This window comes from Coregonus clupeaformis, chromosome 16 (assembly GCF_020615455.1).
Source record: "Coregonus clupeaformis isolate EN_2021a chromosome 16, ASM2061545v1, whole genome shotgun sequence".
NCBI classification, from domain to species: domain Eukaryota; kingdom Metazoa; phylum Chordata; class Actinopteri; order Salmoniformes; family Salmonidae; genus Coregonus; species Coregonus clupeaformis.
Window position 1 is genome coordinate 50,192,459 of NC_059207.1, and position 16,696 is coordinate 50,209,154.

The 16,696-nt window shown below is 45.5% G+C and overlaps 1 protein-coding gene across 4 annotated transcripts in view; it reads left to right on the top strand.

The window, feature by feature from the left end:
• Positions 1-16,696, top strand: part of LOC121585060 (tenascin) — a 151,024-nt gene that overhangs the window by 99,041 nt on the left and 35,287 nt on the right. For all 4 annotated transcript variants that reach the window (XM_041901405.2, XM_041901403.2, XM_041901406.2 and 1 more), the window contains exons 2-5: positions 9,825-10,399; positions 10,747-11,967; positions 14,390-14,653; positions 15,346-15,461. In XM_041901405.2, coding sequence (XP_041757339.2) covers positions 9,913-10,399; positions 10,747-11,967; positions 14,390-14,653; positions 15,346-15,461 — 2,088 coding nt within the window. In that variant the 5' untranslated portion in view covers positions 9,825-9,912. The remainder of the gene's footprint in view (positions 1-9,824; positions 10,400-10,746; positions 11,968-14,389; positions 14,654-15,345; positions 15,462-16,696) is intronic.

Consider the following 16,696-nt stretch of genomic DNA (forward strand, 5'->3'; position numbering starts at 1 on the left):
CTGCAAGACCAAAACATTTCTGGAGTGAAGATGTAATTGTTTGTGCTTGTAGTGGTTTGAGTTCCTGTGACTCATGAAATCCCACCATTGACGATGAATGAATACCATCTATCTATCCCTTTGAGAGGACCTATTTGCTTCATGTACAGACTGACTAAGCCTTCAATCCAGTAAATTGACCTCTGTAGTATTATGCTTTGCATTTGTGCTTTGATTTCATGTTACATTTGCTGAACACATTTGAGAGTGACACATATGCATGTATTAAGCCTTATAAAAGGCCTCTTTCCTATGTCACTCCCAGAATTGGCCCCTGATGGTGGCGGCCCCTCTGAGACAAAAAGCTCCCGACAGATTAGTCATCACCACGGGAACAAAGATACAAAGATTCTCTCAAAATAATCCAATGTCTTAAAGTGCAGAAATCCCAGATGGTTTTTAATGCTCCTCTGATGCTAATGTGAGAGCTGAGTGGAGGGGAAGCACTGGCAGCCGGGTGGTGCGTCCCACATGACACCCTATTCCCTATATAGTGCACTACTGTTGACCAGAGCCCTGGTCAAAAGTAGTGCACTATATTGGGGATATGGTGACATTTGGGACACAGCCTGTCTGTGTTCCCGGGGCCTCTGTGTTACCAACGTAGTTGCTGCATTGGAGGCGTCCAAGAGGTAAACACATGTGGCTAATAACACGGCTGTGACTCTTTGCCTTCACCAGTGACCCCACATATTAGAATGCACCCACCATAGCATAATGTTCCCAGGGTGGGGTCGTATAGCTCATACAAGTGTTTGAATGGATGGTAGTACTCCCCATTAGGACACACAACACACTTTCAGCCCTCATCGACATACAGACAAGGACAAACAAATGTCCTCATATCACAGCCAACATTCCTGCCTCGATTTCCGAGTGGGAAAACCTCTCCTTCCTGTTAGAGAATAGGTTGGGAGAAAGTCATAAAGCCTGTCAAAAATCTCCCACTTTTCATATATATTTTTTCAGTCCTGAAAAGATAGTCTACAATACTTTGGATGTCCTTGAATAACCAAAAAATCCCTTTGGTTCATTTGCAAGTGAATGAAGAGAGCAACATGGAAAGGCACACCATTTGTATTACTCAATACCTTTTCATCAAGTTGTATACTGTACGTTGTTAGCACATTTGCCATGTTGGAAGTACTGGACTGCTGACAGTGCAGCTTGCGAGGAGGAACTAGGACCAACGACAGAGGAAGTTGTCCTGTCTTCTGTCTGAATTTATTACTTCTGCAGTGCAAAGTACAAGTCAGGGAGCAGCACCACGAAACGCTCCCCAGACAACATGGTGCTCCCTCTCCAGGAAGGGGACTTCTCTGTCCACAGTTGATAGATAGTTTCCTCTCCCAAGTAAACGTAAACACCTAGATTGTCCCTGCCTTGTGCCTACCACAGACCAGAAAGTAGACAGTTATTGGTCCATAAAGCCACTAAAGAGCCGAGCTGAGGTATATTCTGTCTTTATGTCTGTGAAGGAATTGGATCATGCTGTCCGATTTTTTCCCTTCACTCATGTGTCTGATCCTAATGCCACTTTTGTATGTGTAGGCAATTAAATACAAATGTGCTCTCTAGAGGTAACTAATATGAAGCCCCCGCAGCGCCTAGCTCTCTTGTTATAGTACTGCAATTAGATCTCAGTCGGGTTTGTCTTGTAGCTAGATTTGGTGACCTGAGACGGAAGGTGTCGGTTACTTGGAAAGTTTATCCTTGTCTTCAAGTTCAGCCAGCCTCATCACCACATTACGACATAGTTGGAATAAAGTTGAACACAAGCAGATTTTATTGTAATTGTTCAAACTAAGGGAAAGGAAGTGGGATGAATGAATGGAGGGTTAGGTTGTTAAGATTGTCTAGAAAAATGAGTGGTTAGATGGTGCTGCCTGCCACACAGAGGTTAGACTAATAAACAGGAGGTCACCAGTCCTCAACATGTAAAAAAGAGCTCATGAACAATGGCTAGTATCTATCCTCTCCATCTGGACTGGGCTGTAAGAGCAGCGTGAGACAAACCTACTGTTCGTTGGGCCATGCAGCAGTAAAGAATATTGATGGGCTCACTGTCCAGAGATGAGCGAAATCTTGACATCATAAAATGGAATTGAGTCTTCAGTTATCTGCCAAGGCATTCCCCTCCCATGTGCATTCACAGTATCATTCTTTGTCTTTGTATCTCAATGTCAGATTTGGAAATTGCTTTTCTGTTAAATAAATGTGTGTTTATTTTTGGGCTCCAGAGCAACCTTGTAGTTCCATCAGGGTGATACTGTTCGCCCTTGGCAAAGTGATCTCACTGCAGTCTATTGGCTTCGTCCCAAATGGCACCCTATTCCCTATATAGTGCAGTACTTTTGACCGGGCCCCATAGGGTTCTAGTCAAAAGTAGTGGACTATATAGGGAATAGGGTGCCATTTGGGACGTAGCGTAGTACTGCGAGATAAGTGTTTGTGCTGGTATCACAGTCTTCCACCCCCAGCCTGTCTTATCAGACATGAACACACCAACCCCCCACTCCCGCGCTATCTGTGCCATCAGATACACCAGGGTCATAGAGGACCAATAACATGGGCCTTAATTTATATGAAACCAAACCTTTTCATCCCAAGAAAAAAAACTGACTATATTTAGATAAAATTTTCATTTTGTGTAATTTTATGCTTTTACCATAAGAGGAAAAATGATAAGCTATATGCCAAGAGGGGAAGTAATCAAAACATTGCAACACATAATTGATTTCATATTCTCGCTTCTTGGAGTGTTTTCCCCTTAGTTTTGAAAACCAGCATATTCAAAGAGAGTCGCCTATAATTTTAAGTTTCTTAAAGTTAATCTTGTGGGATTTAATTGCATTTCTGCAATTATTCAATTAAAGTTGTCACAATGTAAATTTACACAGTACAGAAATACTGTGACTTGTCCAACAGCCAGACAGGGTCAGTTTCTGTGTCATGACCCACCAGGCCTTTCATCCAAACAAATGGAAGTGTATTGTGTGTTTATTATGACTGCTCAAAATAATCCAATCAGTGAACCCAAACCTGACCTGCCACAACTGACTGCCCTTTGAAGTGTGTCCAGGCCAGACAAAATACATGTCTAAGGGACGACAGCGTCCAGTCGTCCACTAGCAGACTAGACTAAGAGGGCTTGTCTGGAGGCAGTGGACTGTCCTACAGGCTGCGTCCCAAATGGCACCCTATTCCCTATGTAGTGCACTACTTTTGACAAGCTCCCATAGAGCTCTGTTTAAAAGTAGAGCACTATATAGGGAATTGGGTGCCATTTGGGACGCCTGTTGTGTTGTAGGTCATGGGCACAGTCAGTACCATCAGTTAGCCTCGTCCCTCTACAGTATGCAGTGCCTACCTCCCCTCCCTTTGGACAGATAAGATGAGATTGATTGACTGCTTCATCTGCTGTGTTTTCAAATATGAATTCCTGGGGCGTCCTCAACCGTGTGCAATATCAGCACAGGTCGTGCACTGTATGATAGGTCGAGACAGAGAGGACAGAGTCTTCCATTGTTGCAAGGTGATAACTTTAAAAAAGCATTTTGAGGAGCAGCAACAACACGACGGAGGGCTCTCTTTGCAGTCAATCCATGTTATGAGTCGTCCTTTTTGTGTTTGATGATTATAACTCACAGCCATAGTGCTGTCCTCAGCTTCTCTCTCTCTCTCTCTCTCTCTCTCTCTCTCTCTCTCTCTCTCTCTCTCTCTCTCTCTCTCTCTCTCTCTCTCTCTCTCTCTCTCTCTCTCTCTCTCTCTCTCTCTCTCTCTCTCTCTCTCTCTCTCTCTCTCTCTCTCTCTCTCTCTCTCTCTCTGATTGTGACCTTGGTGGCGATTGAAACAAATCAATACTTTAACTGCTCCAGAAGAGGACAGAAGTAGAACCCCTTTAACTTGCAGGTGTTTCATTATGATTTATGTGCATATCAACACATTTCAATATTAGCCAGTGGGACCGCCTTATTGAGGAGCTTCTCTTTAAAGATTAATCTTGACGTGATAAGAGAGTGTTACTTATTAGCAGATTTCTTTTGGCTTTGCAATGAATGGATGCTCTTAGTATGGCAGTTTGGTATGTTTTATTTTCGTTTGATGGAGCAGCATTTCCTGGTCATTGAGCCTGGTGCTCTGTGACACTATCCATCCACCCAGACATTTTGTATGGGGTCTCTCAAGGTGAAAAGATCCTCCAGACAATAACTTTTCATTCATCTCCTCACGAGCGACCCAGATTAAATAAGAGTGTGTGCCAAAGAAGGCAAGCTCGTTTTTGTCATTGGTGACCTACAAAACTAGGCAAGCTTGATCATTTCTACAGAAAAGAAAAGCATGCTTTTCTCCATTCCCCTGTTTAACACACTGGGGATGTACAGTCTGGGGAGTTGGTTGGTAGAAGAAGTCATTGAATATTTACAGTTTTTACACATCAAGTGGGCCAATCTGGTTTATTATTCAGTTTGTTTGTTGTGGAGTTTATCTGACTGATACTGTAGACAGTAGTATGCTCCAGCCATGCGACTGCTTCCCTTATACTCCACCCCACAGGCATATCTTCTATTTATCATTAGCAAACTATCATGATCTGTATTAGCTTGCATTTAAGTCATAAAACACATGTGCCTGCTGTGCAGAATGATGGTTGCCTTCCTTCCTGCTCTATTGATAGTTAATTTTTTTCACCAAATGAGCTGCACAGTGACAGCTTGCACTGTGCGTGGTGAACAGTTATCTTTTCTAGTGATTTATCTTGGCTGCACCATATGGCACAGTGGGTATTAGTAAAGGTAGACTAAAGTGATGATTAAGTTTGTCAGCATGGGGGCCAGGCTGGGCTGAGTTTGAAAGAAATCCTGGCTTCTGCATATGACGTCTGAAATCCTCTGAAAGCTCCCTCTCATCAATCTCAAAGTGCTCCTCCAGAACTAATTGAAATCAAAACTTCCAGTGTATGCAGAGCCGGCCCTGGGCATAAGCGACATAGGCATTTTTTTTTTTTAGGAACTCAGTCAGGGTCTCAACTTATTTTCTCTACGCCCCATGGCAATGTGTAGAATTGCAGGCAATTAACTTTAGAACTTAAAATGTTTCTCTCTGCCGTCAAGAAAATGTTTTGCCTGCGAGGTGGGGGGGCCTCCCAACCAAATCTCGCCTAGGGCCCCCAAAAGGCTAGGGTCGGCCCTGAGTGTCTGAAAGATGGGAGAAGGAAAGAAAAATAAAAGGTACCACTGGAAAAGCAATCATTGACAAAATAGCTTACATTTTTTATTTCCCCTGAAACTAGAGGTTAACGTGAGAAACGGTAGTAGTGATGCTAAGTGATTGAACATTTATAACACAAATCACAAGCCAAACAAAAGTAGTGCACTATAAAGGGAATAAAGTGCCATTTGGAATGAAGTCAAATATTGCTATACACCACTGTGGGTTATGGGGATTTCAACGGGCTGTAGTAGTGTCCTGGTTTTAGTGTCCTGGTTTTCCCTCTTACTAACTTCCTATATTCCACCCTGATCTTCTTCCTTCTGCTTTGTGTTAAATAAGTGCATTCACTTGATTTACTGAAGGATTAAGATCCTCCAAGACTCCAAATACAACACACAGACAAAAGGACTATTTATCAGAGAAAGAAAGAATGTTTGGTATTGTAATGGTAAGGGGGATCTCCGCTTGCATTGTTTGGAGTTGGATAACACAGTGCCATGGTTTTACATTACACTAATGAGAAAGTCCGAGAGGTACAGTATGGGAAGGTGATGTACCGAACCTACCTGTTGCCATCACAGTTGTCGTGATTTCTTTTTATACAGTATGATTTTACTCACATAAAAACTGTGGATGGAAACATGGTTTATATAGAGGAAATAACACCACTTTACAAAAAGAGTAGGCTATGCAAAGAAACACTTCTGTGGATTAGAATTAATCTCTACATGGTCTCAATTCTGTCTCACACAGTCTCTTCTTTTCCATAGAAAATGAAGAAGCATGCTTATTGTATTCACACCCACATGGTAAAACTGTTTATCAGTTTGATATGGATTTCTAGATTCTTGTAATGTAGATTTGTGCAGGATCATCCTGATTTGATCAATCAAAATCATTTTACACTATTACTTGTAACTGTAATCCCTATTATCAATACTGTATATCCATATGGAAGGATCAGAGACCAATGCTGACTTGCTTGTTTGAGATTTACTGTATCTCATTCATTTATCTAACCGATCCAAACTTTTGCATATGTTTGCTGGGGGAAAACCTTGTTCTATAATCTATAACAGGCATTATTGTTGCCTCAGATGAATGGCCAATACAGCAAAGTTTTGAATTAGAAGCTCTTGAAGAATGGACTTTGTTTGAAACCATTTTCAGCTATCCTCTGTGTGTGGTGGGTATAAAACTGAAGTGTTGCCGGTTCCACAGCACTCTTACAATACTGGGCTAATTTAGATCACTTGCACTAAATATGTGTTCCAGCCAGCAGGTTCTTGTTCCCCTGGTAAAATCCCCCACACATTGGCCACATGGCAGCCAACTGGCTTTGTTGCGGTCTGAGAAGCTAACAATCGAGTAAAATAAAAGTGAGAGAATTAGAAAGCAGCAGCAGTCAAATTGTGTCAAGTCCGAGTGAGTGTGCCAGCGACCTACTGCATTAGCATAGTGCCATGGCCACAGGGGTCTGCTGACGGAAGTCCAGGAGGGGAGGCTGTTTTCTCTGTTTCCCATGGTGGAAAAAAAGGCTAGAACTGTCTGGTGTATTTAAACGATCATCTAACAATAACCTTTGCAGCATATCAAATTATGATTGTAAGTAGTTGATATATTAAACTGCTGTCTATAGATACTTTCCACTTATTTTCAATAATACTGAGTTTCGCCAAAGCCACAGATTTGCTAAATAATGCCTCACACAAAGACTAGTTTGCTCTCTCAGAGAGGGTTGGTTCCCTAATGTGGAGAGAAGCCAGCCAGCCTCCAAAGTGAGAAAGCCAACCATCCACCCAGAACTAAAACCCTAGCAGCAACTCAAAGCAATTTTCTGGCTATTTTGTTGATTTAATCCCTGGTTTGCGATGCTCAGGCACAGTGGAACAAGTGTGTGTGTGTGTGTGTGTGTGTGTGTGCATGCGTGCATGCGTGTATGCCTGTGAGGTGGGGGGTAGCTTTTCGTGCCCTTAGGGCCCAGATCTCAGCGCTCCCATCAGCAGGCTACATTAGTGCTCTTACTGTGCGTCCATCACGGAGGCACTCATCCCTGTCTAATCAGGGGCTGGCTGCTGAAGCTGAGATCAGCCGTGGGATCCCATCCATTCTATCCCTGGGACTGGAGCTCATCTGTCAGCCAGGCTAATCACACGTTAGAGCAGGTTCAGGAGACTGAGCAGAGAGCTGCAGAGCAGCAGCTCCTCACAGCACAGGAAATTACCTGCTCATGACCTCCCTGTGCCAGTGACTGTCCTGGCTGTCAGCCTCCCGCTCTCTGTGTGTAGAGAAGATGTATGATTCGTTGCACACCGTTAGTATATTCTGTGTCACTCTGACCTAGTCTGTCTGCGGCAAGGCGGTAACCCCCTTTTCATCACCCCAGGATAATGGAACTCCCTCCATTATATCTCCATGGCTGAGTCCCAAATGGCACCCTATTCCCTATATAGTGACCAGGTCAGAAGTAGTTCACTATATAGGGAATAGGGTGGCATTTGGGATGTACCCGTATATAACATGTCTAGGGGCTCATGTCTAGTTAATGTTGAATTGGTGTTGAGTCACAACAATTGTCTCTTTTTGGAACATATGGAGAACATTTTATTTTATTTTGACTGCTAAAAGCAATCCTACTTTTAGAGCAACCTGTGTAGCCTATCTGTTCTTACTGAAGGTGAGGAACACCAAATAGATGGTGTCAGCATTTTGACAAGGTGCAGAAAAGTTAGTGTGTAATTAGCTAGGGGGAAAAAACACACCTCTTTTTTGAAGGCAGGAAATCCATTGTTAAATTTGAATTTACACTCCCCCCCTTATACTGAGCCAATAATGAGAAGGTAAAAAAAAACACACTGGGGCTAGAATTGTATCGTATGTCACTCTTAACTTACATTTTACATTTACATTTTAGTCATTTATCAGACGCTCTTATCCAGAGCGACTTACAGTTAGAGGAATCGAACCCACAACCCTGGCGTTGCAAACGCCATGCTCTATCAACTGAGCTACATCCCTGCCGGCCATTCCCTCCCCTACCCTGGACGACGCTGGGCCAATTGTGCGCCGCCCATGAGTCTCCCGGTCGTGGCCGGCTGCGACAGAGCCTGGATTCGAACCAGGATCTCTAGTGGCACAGTTAGCACTGCGATGCAGTGCCTTAGACCACTGTGCCACTCAGGAGTACACAAAGTAACTTACACAAAGTTACATAAAAGTGACTTAATTCCTGATTGTTAAGCATTACACATTGTCACATACCCCTTCCATATGTCAAGATCTGTTCTTGTGTTGATAAAGAACATGTAATGTATGCTCCATGTTCAAGCTCTGTTGCCCACAGAGGGGCATATTTTCACTAACCTGTATGTTTTATGTAACGACAAGATCAAAGGAAAGAGCACAAGGTTTTACTGCCAGTCTCCAAACCACAACTCAATCTCAGCACATTTTCCAGCAGACCGTTATTCTTAAAAGAAACAACATGTCTCGGGAGCCTTGCGAAACAGCCCAGTAACTTCTGGTGTAGAAAGAATCATGTTACCAAATTAAACTGAATGTTCGTCTGGAGAGCGGTCAGGAGAATGCTGATCTGGCCCGTTTGTTGAATAGTGGGGAACCCTGCTCTGCATTCCAAATGGCACCCTATCCCCTTTACAGTGCATTACTTTCGACCACTACTTTTGATCAGAGCCCAGGGCTCTGGTCAAAAGTAGGGCACTATAAAGGGAATAGGGTGCCATTTGGGACGCTACCCTGAACACCCGGCCAACACACGGTGCGCTGCAGGGCTAGCCGAAACCCTGCAGATGGTCTCCCCCTCACCGGTTTTAATCTGTCAGTTTGGGTTGTGGTCTGGGGCGTCGGGAAGGGGAGGGAGAAGGGCAGCTCCATGTTCCCCACTCCCTACATACAGGTGTGTCCTGCTGTTCATGGCAGCCTGTCATGAGAAACCCGGACAGAGAATAAGATCCAGCAGCACTCAAGGTCACAACATGGCACCCCTGCAGTAATTGCCCCTGCAGTGTTGGTCCTCAGAGAAAATGGAAAATAATGCCCTAATGTCATCCACTAAATGTCTGTCTCCTCTACTGTGAACAGGGGGGTTGAGATGGGGTGCAGGCAGGCAGGGAGACAACCAGGCAGAAAGGCAGGGCAGGCAGACAGGCAGACCGGCAGGCAGGCAGCAACAGGATCATGTATTGGAGGAGGTATTTTGTTGAGTGAGACTGTGGAATATTAATTGCTTTTAGTAGGATACTATGACATTTCACTGTAGCCACATGGTCCCCAGTGAATCAGGCTGTTGTGTGTTGGTCACTGTCGGATCCATACTGCTAGTAAGGTCAAACTAGAAATGTCAAGATGAACAATGAGTTTCGTAACTTCAGAATTGAGAGTGGGTCGAGATTGTGCATTCAATATTTCATAAATAGATAAAGCAGCTACTGTACTACAACATATTTGTCACAATCTCTCTCCTCTTATTTTCCCTGCTATCCCTTACAAACAGTTTATCTGAACCTTCTGCTTCGATTCACACTATGCTTTCTTTTTTTATTTAATTCTAGGACACAAGGGCATCTCCCAGATAGAACAACTCCATTCTCCTGACCGTTCACAAGCTCTCCCAGCAGGACGTGACAGGACCTGGTCATCATGGCGATGAAAGGCCTGCTCCTAGGCTGTGTCACCGTGACCGTGTTGCTCCAGCTCTCCAGCGCTGGCCTGGTCAAGAAGATAATCCGCCACCGCAGAGAGACCCTGAGAGACCCGTCTGAGAACGTGACCCTGCCCCACCCCGACCAGCCGGTGGTCTTCAACCACGTCTACAACATCAATGTCCCCTCCAGCTCCCTGTGTTCCGTAGACGTGGAGAGCCCCGGAGGAACCGATGTCAAGCCCAAAGGAAGTCCAGTCCAGTCGGACATGCAGACCACAGAGCACCTGGAGCACACGGTGGACGGGGAGAACCAGATCGTGTTCACCCACCGCATCAACATTCCCAAGCAGGCGTGCGGCTGTGACAACCACATGCCCGACATGAAGGACATCCTGAGCAGGTTGGAGATGCTGGAGTCTGAGCTGTCCAGCCTCAGAGAACAGTGTGGCAGTGGAAGTGGCTGCTGTGGAGCTCAGATTACAGGTACAGTATGGTACAGTTGCCCTACAGACACTTTAGGGCAGTGTTTCCCAATCCTGGTCCTGACACACCTTATTCAATGAAAGGTTTGATAATGAGTTTATTAGTTGAATAACGTGTGTTAGTGCTATGACAAAAACAAAAGGACCAGGATTTGGAAATACTGCTCTCTGGGCAGTTAGTTGTAGTTTCGACTTAGATAACATTTTTAGATTGGTCTTAATTCTTCTATAGTTCAGTGACCCCTATTCAGACTTGTCTTTGTCTTTTTGAATAATATTTGTGATATAACTTTTAGTATTATAATCACCTAAATTGATTTCTGTGTTGCTCCCTCCATGTTTCCGCAGGTGAGGTGGCCATCAAGCCTTATTGTAACGGCCGTGGTAACTTCAGCACTGAGACCTGCAGCTGTGTGTGTGAGCCCGGCTGGAAGGGACCCAACTGCACCGAGCCTGAGTGCCCCAACTTCTGCCAGGACCAGGGGCGCTGCATCGACGGCAAGTGTATCTGCTTCGAGGGCTTCGATGGAAATGACTGCAGCATAGAGCTGTGTCAGGTGGACTGTGGGGTCAACGGGGAGTGCATCGACGCCATGTGTATCTGTGAGGAAGGCTTCACAGGGAATGACTGCACCCATACCAACTGCCTGAACAACTGCCTTGGGCGTGGCCGCTGCGTGGACGATGAGTGTGTGTGTGACGAGCCATGGACGGGCTACGACTGCTCCGAGCTCATCTGCCCCAACGACTGCTACGACCGCGGTCGCTGCGTCAACGGAACCTGCTTCTGCGAGGAGGGCTTTACCGGAGAGGACTGTGGGGAGCTCACCTGCCCCAGCAACTGTAACAACCGCGGGATGTGCGTCAACGGCCAGTGTGTGTGTCACTCCGGCTACAGCGGGGAAGACTGCTCCAAGCTCACCTGCCCCAATGATTGTACTGAGAGAGGCCACTGTTTCAACGGGAGGTGCATATGCGACCCAGGCTTTGAGGGAGTGGACTGTTCCATCTTGTCCTGCCCAGACAACTGCAGCGACAGAGGCCAGTGTGTCAACGGAGACTGTGTCTGCAATGTAGGATTCGAGGGCGACGACTGCTCTGAAATCTCCTGCCCCATGAAGTGTCTGAACCAAGGGAGCTGTTTGAACGGACAGTGTGTGTGCAGTAAAGGCTTCGCCGGGGATGATTGCAGCATTAAGACCTGCCCCAAAGACTGCCTGGGACACGGCGAGTGTGTTGACGGCAAGTGTGTGTGCTTCGTGGGCTTCACAGGCAAAGACTGCAGTGAGCTGACTTGTCCCAACAACTGTCTGAACCGTGGCCGCTGTGTCAATGGCCAGTGTGTGTGCAACCAAGGCTTTGCTGGTGAGGACTGCAATGAGAAGACGTGTCCCAATAACTGCCTGGAGAGGGGTTACTGCGTGGACGGGAAGTGTGTGTGCTTCGAGGGATTCCAGGGCCTGGAATGTTCTGTGCTGACCTGTCCAGGAGACTGTGAGGACCAGGGGAAATGCATGAACGGAGTGTGTCTGTGTAACGAAGGCTTCATCGGAGAGGACTGCTCTGAGGGTAAGAGCCAAAGGATGTGTCCACCCTATTCCCTTTATAGTGCACTATATTTGACTAGGGCCAATGCGGCTCTGGTCAAAAGTGGTGCACTATATAGGAGCCAGCCAGCCAGCCAGCCAGCCAGCCAGCCGATGTGTCCACCCTATGTGTCCACCCTATGTGTCCACCCTATTCCAGCAGCCAGACAGACAGACAGACAGATAGATCCTTTGGTTGATGGGAGTATTGTTTGATGTGATGTCATTTGTTTATGTTGGCTGATATTTTTGTGGAACATTTCCACATGATGACATTCATTGAAATGCTAATGTGTCTGGCATCACAACAAATGCTTTAAATGAATAACGTTGTAGTTTAATGTGGTTGTCGAATGATGACATACACTATCGGTCTAAAGTTTTAGAACACCTACTCATTCAAGGGTTTTTCTTTACTTTTAATATTTTCTACATTGTAGAATAATGGTGAAGAAATCAAAACTATGAAAACACATATGGAATCATGTAGTAACCAAAAAAGTGTTAAACAAATCTAAATCCAAACACATTTTATATTTGAGATTCTTTGAATAGCCACCCTTTGCCTGATGACAGCTTTGCACACTCTTGGCATTCTCTCCACCAGCTTCACCTGGAATGCTTTTCCAACAGTCTTGAAGGAGTTCCCACATATGCTGAGCACTTGTTGGCTGCTTTTCCTAAACTCTGCGGTCTGACTCATCCCAAACCATCTCAATTTGGTTGAGGTCGGGGGATTGTGGAGGCCAGGTCATCTGATGCAGCACTCCATCACTCTCCTTCTTGGTCAAATAGCCCTTACACAGCCTGGAGATGTGTTGGGTCATTGTCCTGTCGAAAAACAAATGATAGTCCCACTAAGCGCAAACCAGATGGGATGGGGTATCGCTTTAGAATGCTGTGGTAGCCATGCTGGTTAAGTGTTCCTTGAAATCTAAATAAATCACAGACAGTGTCACCAGCAAAGCACCCCCACACCATAACATTTTACATTTTAGTCATTTAGCAGACGCTCTTATTCAGAGCGACTTACAGTTAGTGAGTGCATACATTTTCATACTTTTTTCATACTAACACCTCCTCCTCCATGCTTTATGGTGGGAAATACACATGCGGAGATCATCCATTCACTCACACCGTGTCTCACAAAGACACAGCGGTTGGAACCAAACATCTCCAATTTGGACTCCAGACCAAAGGACAAATTTCCACCGGTCTAATGTCAATTTCTCATGTTTCTTGGCCCAAGCAAGTCTCTTCTTATTATTGGTGTCCTTTAGTAGTGGTTTATTTGCAGCAATTCGACCATGAAGGCCTGATTCACACAGTCCCCTCTGAACAGTTGATGTTGAGATGTGTCTGTTACTTGAACTCTGTGAAGCATTTATTTGGGCTGCAATTTCTGAGGCTGGTAACTCTAATGGACTTATCCTCTGCAGCAGAGGTAACTCTGGGTCTTCCATTCCTGTGGTGGTCCTCATGAGAGCCAGTTTAATCATAGCGCTTGATGGTTTTTCGACTGCACTTGAAGAAACTTTCAAAGTTCTTGAAATGTTCCGTATTGACTGACCTTCATGTCTTAAAGTAATGATGGACTGTCATTTATCTTTAATTTGAGCTGTTCTTGCCATAATATGGACTTGGTCTTTTACCAAATAGGGCTATCTTCTGTATACCCCACTACCTTGTCACAACACAACTGATTGGCTCAAACACATTAATTCCACAAATTACCTTTTAAGAAGGCACACCTGTTAACTGAAATGCATTCCAGGTGACTACCTCACGAAGCTGGTTAAGATAATGCCAAGAGTGTGCAAATCTGTCATCAAGGCAAAGGGTGGCTATTTGAAGAGTCTCAAATCTCAATATATTTTGATTTGTTTAACACTTTTTTGGTTACTACATGATTCCATATGTGTTGTTTCATAGTTTTGATGTCCTCACTATTATTCTACAATGTAGAAAATAGTAAAAATAAAGAAAAACCCTTGAATGGTGTTCTAAAACTTTTGACCGGTAGTGTATGGGTTGACATTTTCCAAGGCTATTGGCTTTATCATGGAGAATTTATATATAATAACTCAGATCAGAGAAACATTTCAAATTATACTGTTCGAAGCTCACCCTCTATTGAATTGTAGTTGTGATGCTGTAATTTTGAGACCAAAAAGTATACACTTAGCCAATCTTGACATTTTAATTTCCCTGCCCTATAAAACTCTGGCCTACTTGAACTTGATAGTGATTTATAGGCATTGTTCTTTGCATTTGTGATACATATCATAGTTCTGTGTTTTTCCATGATTTGATCAAGCTTCCATGATATAAACAACAGAAACCGCTTATCACGTTAAAAAATATGAATATGTCCCCTAACATGTTGTGGTTTTGTGTCTCTCCAGTGTCTCCACCCAAGGACTTGACAGTGCTAGAGGTCACCCCAGAGACAGTGGACCTCTCCTGGGCTAACGAGATGCAGGTGGCAGAGTACCTGGTCAGCTATGTGCCCACCGCCCTTGGAGGCTTGGAGCTGGACATGCGTGTGCCTGGGGACAAGAAGACTGCCACCATCAGTGAGCTGGAGCCTGGTGTTGAGTACCTGATCAGTGTCTTCGCTGTCCTCAACAACAAGAGGAGTGTCCCTGTCAGTGCCAGAGTGGCAACACGTAAGTCAGGAGTAGCATAAAGTTGACCCAAGACGCTGACCTTGGGTCAGTTTAGCATTTTCCCCACTAATGGTTAAGGTTAGGATTGGGGGAGAGGAAGCTGTTCCTAGATCTGTACCTAGGGTAAACTTCACCTCGGAGCCGTAAGACACCTCTACGGTGCCCATATTCGAACAGTCTCAGTCTCAGCAGGCACTCGTGATAAGGCTGACTAAAGACTGACTGAGACTGTCCTAATATGGACACCGTACACCCTTAACCTCACCTTTGATGCCTGACTGCTCTGGTGTAATGCAAAAGTGCCATTCATAAAGGGCAGTCAATAAAAATCAAATATAAATTTTAATATCAACAAATTGATTGCAGCTTATGCAAACATCTGTTGCCAATGTAATTTCATTAAATCACTAATTTGTACCTGGGATGTTGTAGTTTTTCAATGTTGTTGACCTTGATCTACCCGTCATTGGAACCAGTTAGCCGTGAATCCATGTCTGCTTCTCAAATGGCACCCTATTCCTTATATAGTGCACTACTTTTGACCAGCGCCCATAGGGCTGGCTCTGGTCTAAATCAGTGCACTATATAGGGAATAGGGTGCCATTTGAGATGTAGCCCATGTGCTGGGTGTCCTGAGGGTTAAGTAAACAGAACATCAAATATGTTCTAATTTGTCCGTCTCATCCCCTTAGATCTCCCTGAGCCTGAGGGACTCAAGTTCACATCAGTGAAGGAGACTGCAGTAGAGGTTCAGTGGGACCCCCTGGACATCCCCTTTGATGGCTGGAACCTCATCTTCAGAAACACTGTGAGTTAGCAACAGTAGTTCCCTCATCTTCAGAAACATTGTGAATTAGCAACAGTAGTTCCCTCATCTTCAGAAACATTGTGAATTAGCAACAGTAGTTCCCTCATCTTCAGAAACACTGTGAGTTAGCAACAGTAGACACCTCATCTTCAAAAATATTGTGAGTTAGCAACAGTAGTTCCCTCATCTTCAAAAACATTGTGAATTAGCAACAGTAGTTCCCTCATCTTCAGAAACACTGTGAGTTAGCAACAGTAGACACCTCATCTTCAAAAATATTGTGAGTTAGCAACAGTAGTTCCCTCATCTTCAAAAACATTGTGAGTTAGCAACATGTCACGATCGCTGGAGGAAGTGGACCAATGCGCAGCGTGATGAGTGAACATACTTATTTATTTATTAGAGAACAAAACAACAAAACGATAACGTGATGTCCTTTGTTACAAACACTAACCATACACGGAACAAGATCCCACAACACACTGTGGAAAACAGGCTGCCTAAGTATGGTTCCCAATCAGAGACAACAAGCAACAGCTGATTCACGTTGCCTCTGATTGAGAACCACACCGGCCAACATAGAAACAAATGAACTAGATAATAAACCTAGCACACAAAACACATAGAAACAACACACCCTGGCTCAACATAACAGAGTCCCAGAGCCAGGGCGTGACAGTACCCCCCCCCCCCAAAGGCGGACTGCGACCTCGCCAAACATAAACCGAACAGGGGAGGGCCGGGTGGGCATTCCTCCTCGGCGGCGGATCCGGCTCCAGGCATGACCCCCACTCCCTCTCTAACCCCCCAAAGCGCCCCTGGTCCGGTCTGGCCCTGCTGGCCGGAGCTGGACTGAACACTGGTGGAGCGGATTGCTCTAGCTCCGGAGTGGAGCAGCTGACCGGTGCCGGACCAGGCACCGGTGGAACAGGCACGGGCTGTGCCGGACTGACGACGCGCACCACAGGCTGGGTGCGGGGAGCAGGGACGGGCCGGACCGGGCTGACGACGCGCACCATTGGCTTGGTGCGGGGAGCAGGGACGGGCCGAACCGGGCTGACGAAGCGCACCACTGGCTTGGTGCGGGGAGCAGGAACAGGCCGGACCGGGCTGACGACGCGCACCTTTGGCTTGGTGCGGGGAGCAGGGACGGGCCGAACCGGGCTGACGAAGCGCACCACTGGCTTGGTGCGGGGAGCAGGAACAGGCCGGACCGGGCTGACGACACGCACCAC